This window comes from Thamnophis elegans, chromosome 10, assembly GCF_009769535.1.
Source record: "Thamnophis elegans isolate rThaEle1 chromosome 10, rThaEle1.pri, whole genome shotgun sequence".
NCBI lineage: Eukaryota > Metazoa > Chordata > Lepidosauria > Squamata > Colubridae > Thamnophis > Thamnophis elegans.
Window position 1 is genome coordinate 38,611,914 of NC_045550.1, and position 13,026 is coordinate 38,624,939.

Consider the following 13,026-nt stretch of genomic DNA (forward strand, 5'->3'; position numbering starts at 1 on the left):
AATTGTTCTTGTACAATATCAAAAGTGATTGCATGAAAACGGTCCACTCATAAAAGAAAAGCTAAAGACACTATCTGGAATACCCTTTGAACTTTAATAAGATTTGTATGCCGCCCACTCCCTAGGGACTCTGGGTAGTTCACAACAAACTAAAAACATTTAAAATATTTAAAAAATACAATATTAAAAATTAATACAACATCCATTCCATCAGGTGGGGCTGGAAATTAATCAACAGCCCCAGGCCTGCCGGAACAGCCAGGTCTTAGTCACTTTACGGAAGGCTGGGAGAGTGGTGAGGGTCCGGATCTCTGTGGGTAGCTCATTCCACAAGGCCGGTGCAGCTACAGAGAAGGCCCTCCCACAGGGAGCCGCCAGCCAGCATTGTCCGGTCGATGGCACCCGGAGGAGGCCTAACCAGTGTGATCTTATTGGTCGTTGGGAGGTGAATGGCAGGAGGCAGTCTCTCAGGTAGCCAGGTCCAATACCATGTAGGACTTTAAAAGTAACGACTAGCACCTTGAAGCGGGTCCGGAGACCTATGGGAAGCCAGTGCAGCTCGCGGAGGATAGGTGTAACATGGGTGTATCTAGGTAAACCCATTATCGCTCGTGCGGCTGCATTCTGGACCAACTGTAGTCTTCAGACACTCTTCAGGGGCAGCCCCATGTAGAGTGCGTTATAGTAATCCAGTCTTGAGGTGACGAGGGCGTGAGTGACCATTCGAAGTGCCTCCCGGTCCAGATAGGGCCGCAATTGGTGCACCAGGCGAACCTGGGCAAAGGCCTCCCTGGTCACAGCCAACAAATGATGTTCTAACGTCAGCTGTGGATCCAGGAGGACACCCAAATTGCGAGCCCTCTCCGAGGGGTGAATAACTTCGCCCCCAGGCTAAGAGGTGGTATGTCAGGACCATCCTTGGGAGGCAACATCAATAGCCACTTGGTCTTGTCGGGATTGAGTGCAAGCTTGTTCGCTCCCATCCAGACCCTAACAGCCTCCAGGCCGTAAAGGCGCAATCCGGTTTAGAGCCTCCGCGGCCGCTATATTCCAAGCAGCGACTAAGGACTCCGCCAGACTGTGGGCCAGAGAGTCAGGTATCTCACCAAGTGCCGTCTGAAATCCCATAGGGTCAATCAGGCGCCTGGGGCGGAACCACCTAATCGGTTCCACCTCCCTACAGTGGGGGATTGGTTTCCGAAAGTCGAGCCTCACCAGGAAGTGATCTGACCATGACAGGGGTAAGATCTTAATACCCCTTAAACCTAGATCACATCTCCACTGCTCCGAGAGAAACACGAGGTTGAGCGTGTGACCCGCTGTATGAGTCGGACCCTTGAGTGAAGCTGTTATTCATTTTCTGTAGGTTACTTTTCCTACAAGGCACTTCTATGACTGAAAACTTGCATTTTCTAAGCATTAAAATATCAACAGCTTATGTTGCAATGAAGTTAGATAGTGACTGTGACGTTAATTAGTTCTTTTCTTCTATTCTTTATTTATTAAACTTACACGCCATCCCTCTTGCTGGATATGACTCTAGACCAGTGGTTCTCAACCTTCTCAATGCTGTGACCCTTTAATACAGTTTCTCATGTTGTGGTGACCCCCAACCATAAAATTGGTGTCTTGGTTCCTAAGACCATCGAAAATATGTGTTTTCTGAAAATATGTGTTTTCTTAGGCGACCCCTGTGAAAGGGTCGTTCGACCCCCAAAGGGATCCTGACCCACAGGTTGAAAACCACTGCTCTAGATGACTTACAATTAAACACAATAAAAACATTAAATTGATAACTAGTAACATTAATTTAGCTTAACATTGATAAAGACTGGGGAGGAAGGGAGCAGCATGGGGGGGTGTCTTATCTTAGTCTATTAACCACTTCCAGAATGATGTACCCCAATTTGGGGCCCCTAGGCCAGTTGGCAGAGCCAGGTCTTATTTAACTATGACAAGACAATATACTGAAGACAAGAAATATACCTATGATACTTCTAGATGGAACATTGGGATTTTTTTTCTCTTTTATTAATTACTAACTAAGTAAAGAAAAAAAATCACAATTTAAATCATGAAGGATTAGAGAGATTAATAAGATGCATAAAGTTAGGTGAGATATGCATTTTTTTGAAAGATTAAAAATATGGAGATTGAAATGTATAATTATTCTTCTATTTTATTTTCTATTTTAATTAATACCAACAACAGCCTTGGAAGAACAAACCTCAGAGTGAGCTTACTCTAAAATGCTGAAAAAATCTGTTATTTCTGTAAATGGTGCCCTCTGCCAGTAGGAGATCAGTGTATCTAGGAAGATACAACGGAAACATATTAATGCATTATTTGTTATCTTACAGAGTTATCATACTCTGTTTTAAGAGTGAATATAATCCATCAGATGGAATCCAATGGCAATATTTACAGTGCCAAGATTTGTTATCAACATTGTATCATCATACAAACATCAGCATGCTCAGCTTTTGAATTACTAAAACCACCTTGTTAAATCTTTTAAAACAAAACCCTACTATTAGTTTTTATACATGTTTGTTATCAATACATCAATTTTATTTGCCGATGTTAAGAAATAAATAAAGAATTTGAGGTTCCTGAATTGTCTAGAGGAATGATGACGAACCTTTTTCGCCTTGGGTGCCAAAAGCACACGCACGTGTGCTATCTCGTGCACTCGCATGCCCACCCCCATAATTTAATCCCCCCATGCCATGCACGTGTGATCCCCCCTGCTGCCCTGTGCATATGCGCATGGCTTTCTTGGAGCCTGGGGAGGGCGTTTTCGTTCCCCCTGAGGCCCTCTGGAGGCCAGAAACAGTCTGTTTTCCGGCTTCCGGTGCGCCCAGTAGGTCCATTTTTCGCCCTTCCCAGGCTCCAGAGGCTTTCTAGAGCCTGGAAAGGGTGAAAAACAGCTCAAAATACAAACCGGAAGTTGGGGAACGGACCTCTGGGTTGCCCGTTGGGTGGTTTTTCACCCTCCAAACGCTTCAGGAGGCTTCCCTGAAGCCTCCAGAGGGTGAAAAACCAGCCAATATGCAAACTGGAACTCCATCCCCGAACCTCCGGTTTGCGCGTTGGGCAATTTTTCACCCTTCAGACCCTTTAGGGAAATCTCCACAGGGTGAAAAACGGCTAAAAATCAGCTGACCAGCATGCACATGAGCGCTGGAGCTGACAGGGCAATGCTTCATGTGCCCTTAGAAATGGCTCTATGTGCCACACATTAGTAGAAAAAAAAAAGATGCACATTGTTGCTTTAAAGCCACTCTCTGTTGTCTTGTAAACTAAGCAACTAAGAGATTTCTCCCAAGAGAACATAATCTTCAGCAGAAAAGTAAGAAAGCAGGTACAGATAGAGTTTACTGTTCACCTACCTTCTGAAACTGTTTTCATAATATGAAGAATACACATTAAGAGACTTCTTGTTTCTGCTTGATCTAATTTGTCAAAACGAATAGCCGATCCAATCAGAGACAATGGCCTTACAATCTGTTGTGGCAAAACATGGAGAGTCTTGATAAATCAATTTTACCTCCAAAATATACTTTATATACACACACCACTTTGGTTATATCTGTTTGGTCTAGTGGTTAAGGCACCAGGCTAGAAATCTCCTGCCTTAGACATGAAAGTTAGCTGACCAGTGTCTCTCTCTCAGTCACTCTCTCTCTGCCTAACTCTTCTCACAGAGTGTTATTGTGAAGAAAATAGGAAGAGGAAGGAATATATGCTTGGTGTCTTAAATATTTGTAAAAATAATAAAAGTGGGATATAAATAGATAAATAAAATAAACATAAAATAAAATAACTGTAGCACCATGTGAGCCAGAGGCAGCTGCATTAGAGAGTTGCCATCAAGTGCTGCATGAATGGCTCATATGCTCGGAATCATCTTTCCCCATTAAAATCTGAAGTACTGTGCTATCCTAGTTTGTAGAAATATATACCTTCTCACAGGCTTCATTTGTTTCACTGTTCTTTTCATTGGTACTTGGGTTAGAGTCAAGACTTCCTAGGGAACCTCTGGAGTCAGCATGGTTTGCTGCAGGAATAACTATTGATGAAAAAGCTGGAAACAAAAGCCACAACGAATGTGCTAAAATGATGCTTATGGACACGACAATTAAGCAGGATGAAAACCGAAGAACAGTATGTAACATTGACTAGACACTGTTAAGAAAAGCTACAGGTCAGTTAATGAAAATGTTGAATGGCTATGAGCTGAGTGCATGAAACACAGTAGACATATAACGACAAATGTGATGATACATATTTACATGCTATAGATAGTTTCAGACACATTCTCATACATGATGGACCAAAAGCCACAGGAGTAGAAACATTTATTGAGTATGCAATTAGTATTACATCTTGAAATGCATCTGTATAGTATACAATACAAACATTACTCTACTAATGAACTTTGTGAACTTTTATGATACAAACAAATCTGTCTCTATCCCAAAGTTGGGAAAAGGCAGGAAAGGTCCAGCTTCCAGTACATATCCAGGTATCCGTTGCACCAGAAACCAATCCTCTCTCATCCGCTCCTAACTTTCACCACATTCCCTCCTGTAACAATCCAAAGCCCACTGAATCACTTCTTCATGAAAGTGGAAAATGGACCATTTCAATTCTAGAAGATAACCCTACATCATTGCTGTCAGGATTTACAATGCCACCATCCATGCACTGCACATGTTCTTTTATACTTGGTGAACTTGGAAACAAAACAAGTTTACAACAGACTTTTAAAACATAATCTGCTTTTAAGTAGAGCATTGTCTGTATTTCTATTCTATAAATTGGGTTAGATTTTTCACACATAAACGTCCGTGAGCACATCTAAAATACTGATATACCATCATTTATTTAATAATCTCTTACAACTAATAAGAGGACAATAAAATAAAATTATAAAAATGCTATAGGAATGGTATATGTAGACCAGTGGTTCTCAATGTGGGCTCCACGTCCCACAGGGGGGCAATTTAATTTTTAATGGGGGTAATTTGAACCTTGTTCAAACCAAGTTAATAGCCTTTTAGGCTTCCTCCACGTGAGTAGAGTTCACTTTTTGAGTAAAATAAGAATTATATGTCAAGGGAGGAGGGGCATCAGGATTTTAGAGAAGCTTAGGTGGGGCATGGCCAAAAAAAGGTTGGGAACCACTGATATAGATGAATGAGGGAAATCACAATTCTTTTATTTTTGTTTTCTTTTCTAGTTACAACATTTTAAAAAATTGTATCCAAATAACAGCCAAATTAGAGGACTTTGGATCTTGTGGAATCAAATTCAATATATCTTTCCTACTCTCTTCTAAGATCAGATAACACTCCTGCAAAAAATGCTAAAAGATAATTTACATGTAAAAATTGTTAAAAATGAAACTTGCAATATAACAAAACAGTTGGTTATTTTTATATAAATGCTTCCGTACCTGCAATTGAATTAAGAACATCTTTGGAGAAAGAAGTATCTATTGAATTTGCATGTTTCATTGTTGTCTGACTTTGAAATCCTACAGTGGTGCTCAAATCATCTCTAGATCCCTAGATTTCAATGACAGCCAGAGAACAAACGTGAGCATTACATCAATATTCAAAATCTCTCACTTATTGCTAATTTTATAATTATATAACCACTGCTTTGACATTAGGATAGAACCATAGCTTTTCTCTTTTGCAATCAAATGACAAGGTTATTTGTTATTTTCACCATCATCATCACCACTACCACACCTTAATCTATTTCTGCTTGATATAATTTATCAACCTTAGAAATATTAATATTTGTAAATATTAACAAATTCATTTCCAAAAATAATAAAATTAGCTTAGGAAAATATTCCTCCTATGTCTTCCCTTAATTCTAAACCAACCTTAAGGTGGTAATCTTAACATATCAGTTAAAGGAAGGCAGATTTTAATGAATCAATAAGAGAGACAACTTTAGATGCAGATGTGAGGCCAATACGAAACTAATCTGTTTATGGCCATCTAGCAAGCTTGTAAGTGATAAGAATTTCAAATTGGGTTTTCTTTATAATAATTAATTGCAATGGATTTATTTTAGATATGCTTTTAGTCTGAAACCATGGATTTTTTCCTTCATAGACAATAAGTCCAACGGTATAGCTAATTTAAGTGACATTAAACTAATATCATTTTATCATACACTTTTTACTGATAAATTAATCTGAACTAATCTAGTCTAAAATAATTAAAAAATGTTAGCAATATAGTTTTATGAAAAATTAAATTACTATCGCCCATTACTGGAACCCACCTGATTAGATGTATTGATACTGAATAAAAACATATCTTTCAGATATATCCTTGGGATATTGTCCAAAAGCAACCCATAAAGAGGCATATACAAGTTTGCTATTTTTGCCTGCTTCTCCTGCAGAAAAGACATTTAAAGAAGATGGTTCAATACAGATAACAGAATGATCTATTCCTCCAAGGCAAAAAGTTAAACATTCATACCGGATCACTGTATCGATTATCAAAGGAATGTTTTGCCATCTGATTTTTGAGCATGGCTAAGGCCATGTGTCTGATGTCCTGGTCTTCTTGGAGTGCCCACCCAACTTCTCGAAGAAGTAATCCAATTAAAAAATGCTTCCGGCAAAATTCATTTGTCACAATATATTCAGGAACATCTGGATTAAGACAGTCAAGAGAGTTGTGTGTTTAAAACTTGTCATATATATGCTTCGCACAGGTGTAGGTATGCTGGTCTTGTTATATTCGGGTATGTATGTATGTATGTATGTATGTATGTATGTATGTGTACGGCTTATATAATTAATTGGCATCCAAATTATTCAATTAACAAATATTAGAAAGACAATTACTGTTTTGTAGAATTCATTGTTTTAACTGATGTCTGCTAATGTTGCAGTTTGAGTTATAAATCAGTAGGAAGTTCTGTTAATCTATACCTTATGAATTATAGTAGTATTTTCTTTAGTAATGGCAAGATGAAATAGATATTAAACTTACTGCTGAGTTTAGCTATCCATAACAACAAGGTTTCTATTCTTCATTTAGACATCCTTCAACTAATGCAATGTATACTATCACTCCAAACATGTCTGTCAGTCAAAGTTGTGGGAGAATAATTCCATTTCAAACTTGGGTACAGTGTAGAATAGTAGATAATTTTTTAAATGCTAGAAATGGGATTTGAGAATGCCACATGTAATAACTAAGACTGCAAATTGTTTTTAGGCTTACCTGATGCATGAAACTCCTGGGTTGATTCTGATGGTGTGATTGGATCTTGAATGGTGTGGTGGAAATATATGGAAAAGGGGAAGAAAAAAAGAAAAAAGAAAGAGAGGTACATTTAGATAAATGACAATGCTAATTGTAAAGGTATAATTTTATGGTATCATATTCATCCATCCACACTTCTTGAAACAAACTGAGTAGAAATAGTACTTTTGGATTGGCTATTTTGAGATCAGTTCCAATTATTCTGGATGCTAAACTGTTTTAAAGTAATGGATTATTTTATCTTTTTATGGACTTTACACACGTGCTTTGTGTGAAACTGATGGTGTAAAAGTATTATAGACAAAGCAATCAAATATTTAAGATTCAATAGGACCAATGAAATAATCTTTTCCTATTAATCTATGTAGGGACAAATGATACTGCAGAGAGCTACTACAAGCATATTGGTGTGAACATTGAAAATCTAGGAAGAACACTCTTTCAGGCCAAGGAAGGTGACTGAAAGAGAAAGAAGCATATTATAAGTTACTATTAAAGATACAATCTCAAATACAAATATAAATGATGACGGTGAGAGACCATTTCTATCCATGTTGTAAACTAATTGAATTGTTAACTGAAGTGTTGGCATGGAATCAGATGCATCTCAAAGAACTAGCAAAATGTGTTTAGCCAAAACATGGCAGACTTAATCTGGAGCCTTTTAAACTGGATCTGAAGGGGCGATGTGGCAAAAAAAAAAGGAAGAAGAATTACATATAGAGACTTGTGCAGTGTAGAAGAAACAGGTTATTGTAACTAAGAATGAAAAATTAGAAAAGATATTAGATCTTAAAGTTTATGCCCTTCCTTCATTTCTTTTCACGACAGAAGATATGATAAATGACTTAACAAGAAAAATGAAGATCAGTTGAGATACTGAAAAGAACATTTGGGTTAAACATGTGGAAAATCAAATAAAATCAGTGCTGTTGTTGGTGTCTAATATTGCTCACCCAACCATGAGGAAGATAAGTCTATGGCTTTTTAAAAACAAATTGCAAATATTTTTAAGAGGCCTAAAGTAAAAATATGATGGCTTTACTGATTACAAGTATTTGCACGCCACAATTCCTGGTGTTTGTTTACACCATAAACAAAAAGCAAAGTACACATAAATATAAAGCAGCTGAAGTAAAGTAACCAGCTACTGAAATAGTGGCCCAGCTCACTAATAAATTCCACCTAATTAAAACAATTAGATAGATTTGCAGAAATGTAATGATAAAAAGAGGACACATTGCAAACCAGTTAGAACAATTAATCAGTGGAAAGGCTTGCCTCCAGAGGTTGTGGGTCCTCCAACACTGGAAGTTTTTAAGAAGTGTTTGGAAACCATTTGTCTGAAATGGTACAGGGTTTCCTGCTTGAGCAGGGGGTTAGACTAGAACAGTGGTCCCCAACCCCCGGTCCGCGGACCGGTGCCGGGCCGTGGAGTACCTGGCACTGGGCCGCGCAGCGGCCGGGGGCCATGCAACGGCCGACTCTTCACTCATGCAGCGCCGTCGCTGGAGGGGGGAGCTGCGCGGAAGCACAGGAGCAAGTGAGGCGAGGAGGAAGAATCCCCCGCTACTACACCACCTCCGCCCCCTCCCCGAGTCAGCCGTCCCCTCAGTGAACGCCTCCGCCTCTTTCTCCTTTCTCGCCTCAGTCGGCTCGCCTGGAAGCGAGGGGAGGAGGGGGCGGACCATGCGCTGGAAGCGGAGCCCTTGGAGGCCCTGGCGGCTTCCCTGGCGGTCGTTGCTGGCCGCTCTCTTCTTTTTCTCGCTGTCCTCCTCGGCTCAGTCGTCTCCGAGTTGCCCAGGGAGGGGCGGCGCGCCCGGGACGGAGACGGCGCTTCCCCGCCCGGCCTTGGCTTGTGAGAAGGAACGGCGGGAGAGGTAGAGAGAGAGAGAGAGAGAGAACGTCGGGCAGCCGAGGGCGGGGGGGTGGAAAAGCAGCGGTCTTGCCCACCCCTTCCCTGCCTCCCGCCCGCTCCAGTTGCCGCAGCCAGGGGTGGGGGCTTGGTGCCTGAAGTCTCTTGCCTCTCTTCCAAAATTTCGCCAACGGGCATCGGTGAAGCGCACTCTTTCTCTTCCTCACAAAACACATTTCCTTTCCCCCCACGCGTAGTTATTGGCGATATGGACTCTTGGACTCTTACCCAGCCAGATCAGTATCAAACATTTCCCTGACCTCAGCAGAAGCTAGGTTTTTTCTTCTCCTTTCTCTCCTTAATACTGTATTCTTTTTACATTGCTATCCTCTGGCTTATTTAATTTTGCCCTTGCTCTTTTTATCTTTGACCTTGATTAATTCAGCTGTTTATTCCTTAAAATCTACATACAAAATGGAAGGTGGGATATGATTCAGGTGTTGAATTGGGAAGGTGGATTTAAAACAACGCCCCCACACCCCTGCGCGCGCTCAGCGGGCCACGGTAAAATTATCAAAGGCTGACTGGTCCGCGGCGATAAAAAGGTTGGGGACCACTGGACTAGAAGACCTCCAAGGTTATTCTGTTAACTTTGTTAACAGAGATAGTATCTCTCTTTTAGGTCTAAGGCCCCTCATTTATTTTATGGAAAGAGTCAAATTTTAATAATCAAATGTAAGGTTTTCAATTTCAAACTACCTTTTATTTTAGTACTATAAAAAAGTTGTCGGACAATTTTTAAATTCATGACTCATAATTTATGCATTGCTAAAATAATAACTAAAGTTACTAAAATAATGTTTACTCATATTCACAACTGTAGTAAACAGATTTTATTGGAAGTGTGAAATTTGCATACTGACCTTAAATGTATTTATATAATACAAAACACTAATATTTTGTGAGTTTTATTACTAAGTATATGCATTTAAAATTGAATACAGTTTATTTTGCCTTATAATAAATATTTTTATAAGACCATAAATGCTTACCTGGAATGTTTGCAGATTTCAGGGGTAGGCAGAGAGGAATGAAGTGTTCATAGTTACATACTTCTTGAAGAAATTCAAATTTATACTGGAACAAAATCTGAAAGTTTGAGGTTTGATTTGATTATCAGGTGATTTATCTTCCTTTATTACATGCATGTACATTCATTAATCTATTTGCACAACTACATGAAATAATAGTTATGCAGGATAATGAATGTACATGTTTATTTATATGTATGTGAAAGTATTTTTTTTCATGCAAGAGGAAATATTTTTTTAAAAAATGAGAAAGTTGATTGTAGCAATACTAAACTAAAAGAGGGAAAGGAAACAGTAGATAAATAATTGTTTAGATTAGACTGAATAAAAATCACATGCATTTTCCTGCTAAAGGACTGCTAAATGAGCAAGCAATGAACAAAGTCCAGTGAAGAGATTCATGTTTTCATTAAAAGACTTGATTGGATAGATTTTTTGATTTTTTGTAGGGGTATGGCAAACCAAAATCAACTATACATTATGGGGAAGGAGCATATTACAAAGATTTTTCTTCTGTTAATTGCTTTGTAAAGTGATCATAAAACTTTTATGATCAAAAAGGACCAAAAGGAAACAAATATTCTGGGAAGACCTATTCTCTTTTTTTTACTGATTCTGATAATTTCTAAAGTAAAAGGAGAAGTTGGCATAATTACAAATATACATTACTTTATTTACCTTGTCGTCACCTGGTCCAAACATGCTTATATAGTTATTGATTAATTTAAATACAAATCCACGATCCATGAATGTAAAACATCGCTAGGAGAAAAAAATCAAAAATTACTAAAGATGTAAATATGTTAAAACCAAACAGATCCTATTTGTTAAGAAAAGTTGTGTTTCTTGAGTTTTGGGCTATGAAATGCATTCTGAGCCATGATGGCATAGTGGTTAGAATGCAGTATTAAGAGGCTAGTTCTGCTGACTGCTGGCTGAAGTTCTATTCTCACCGGTTCAAGGTTGACTCAGCCTTCCATCCTTCCGAGATCAGTACAATAAGGACACAGATTGTTGGGAGCAATATGCTGATTCAGTAAACCATTTAGAGAGAGCTGTAAAGCACTGTGAAGTGGCATATAATTCTAAGTGCAATAGTTATTCTGTCCTTTTGTAAATATACAAACTGAATGGCAATCCTTTATATTGTAGTTTTAATAAAGAGTTATCTTCTTTATTATAGAGGTGATAACTACTGTATATTACTTTTTTGGTGAAAAAGTATTCAAATGTCTCTTCTTTTATTGTTCGGGTATGAACTTTCAGCACTATCATGCCCAGTCTTCATCAGTGTACTAAGTTATAGTTATGTACTAAAAGAACATAACTAATGTTTCATCTTATGCAAACAGCATAATGAAATATTTACTATGAAAATGATTGAAAGGATTGTGGATACTGCAAGTACAAATAAGCTAATGCTTATTTATACTAAATACAACTTACCTTCAGAAACCTGCCAACACTGTGGTTTGCATTCTTTGTCTCTTCAAAAGCTTCTATGTGTTTCCAAATAACATGATCTGATATGTTCATTACAAGTTTATCTAGTTCAGTTTTGTATGATTCTGGAAACCTCTGAGCACGAGGAATCTGGTGGGACAGCAAATAGCTTCTTCAAAATAAGAATCTGATCTAGACAATACTCAATATTCCAAAATGTTTCCTTCCCCTACTACATAACAAAATTGGGGGAGTTACTGGAATTGCTCCTGACTAAGTGATAAGAGGCATAATTCTTATTCTCAGTTTAATGATAGCATTTCTTTATTCAGAAAATATATTCAGCACTTAATGCCTTCATGGCACTGGATGCTTACAAAGTAATGCAACTAAGCTTCAATTAAAACGTTACCATTAAAACAAGATGTAGGAAAATAAATACAATTTGAGAAATGTCTTAATTTGTAGCCAGAGAGTCACTTATTTCAATTACAGTTGCAATTTATTTCACGGCTATATCATGGGTAAAGCCAAAACAATGTTGAAATGATTAATTGATGATTTAAAGTGCTGTACAGATTGCATGAAATAGGCAGCCTTATAAGCAGTTGATCTAAATTTTATTTTGAGATCTTTAGGTTTAATACTTGTCCAGATAAATTGCATTGATGTAATTGCAGAAGCATTTATTAACAATCACCAGTTGCAGAAAATGTTGCCCATTCATATATCCTTCCCATCTGTGCTTGCACCATACTGGCATCTCACACACTCCATGCACCCTTCATGTCATTACTGTCATGCACACCCTCCGCAATATGTACAGCATTTTTACACTCCTCCATACCATACCCCTAGAGCACCCCTTCACCACATGCCCCACCCCTTCCTTACACTTTCTCCATACCCAATGCTCTCTCCACCATCCAGCTACAGCCATTTATTTGCCTGGCTTGGACTTGCAACTTCCTGACAGCTTCTTCTCTGATTGGTTGCAGGAAGCTGGCAAGAAGTTGCCTCATCTAATGTGAATGAAATTTGGTTAACAACAGCAGCTGTGTCTATAGGGATTGCTATCACTAAATGATGCAGTTGTGCTTTATGACCACATCACTTAGTGAAAAAATTCTACTCCCAACTGCCATTGTAACTACCTGTATTTGTATCTAAATTTTGCAGTTTTTCTTACAGAAATCTACTCATCTGTCAGCTCTACAGTCTTTGACTGAGACAATCAATAATTTCATGAATATCTAAGAAGGGTAACTTGGCAGTCATCATACATACTAAAAACAATTTTGTAAATCCTAACCAGTAAGTCAAGTACTTA

At 38.5% G+C, this 13,026-nt stretch overlaps 1 protein-coding gene across 5 annotated transcripts in view; it reads right to left on the minus strand.

Moving 5' to 3' along the window:
- DOCK10 (dedicator of cytokinesis 10) overlaps window positions 1-13,026 on the minus strand; it is a 111,086-nt gene that overhangs the window by 28,242 nt on the left and 69,818 nt on the right. For 3 of the 5 annotated variants that reach the window (XM_032225590.1, XM_032225593.1, XM_032225589.1), the window contains exons 28-37: window positions 11,700-11,846; window positions 10,932-11,015; window positions 10,215-10,311; window positions 7,266-7,310; window positions 6,513-6,688; window positions 6,310-6,426; window positions 5,462-5,573; window positions 3,966-4,087; window positions 3,393-3,507; window positions 2,244-2,310 (exon numbers count right to left, since the gene is read on the minus strand). In XM_032225590.1, coding sequence (XP_032081481.1) covers window positions 2,244-2,310; window positions 3,393-3,507; window positions 3,966-4,087; window positions 5,462-5,573; window positions 6,310-6,426; window positions 6,513-6,688; window positions 7,266-7,310; window positions 10,215-10,311; window positions 10,932-11,015; window positions 11,700-11,846 — 1,082 coding nt within the window. The remainder of the gene's footprint in view (window positions 1-2,243; window positions 2,311-3,392; window positions 3,508-3,965; window positions 4,088-5,461; window positions 5,574-6,309; window positions 6,427-6,512; window positions 6,689-7,265; window positions 7,311-10,214; window positions 10,312-10,931; window positions 11,016-11,699; window positions 11,847-13,026) is intronic. The other 2 variants (XM_032225594.1, XM_032225592.1) reach the window with 1 other exon arrangement.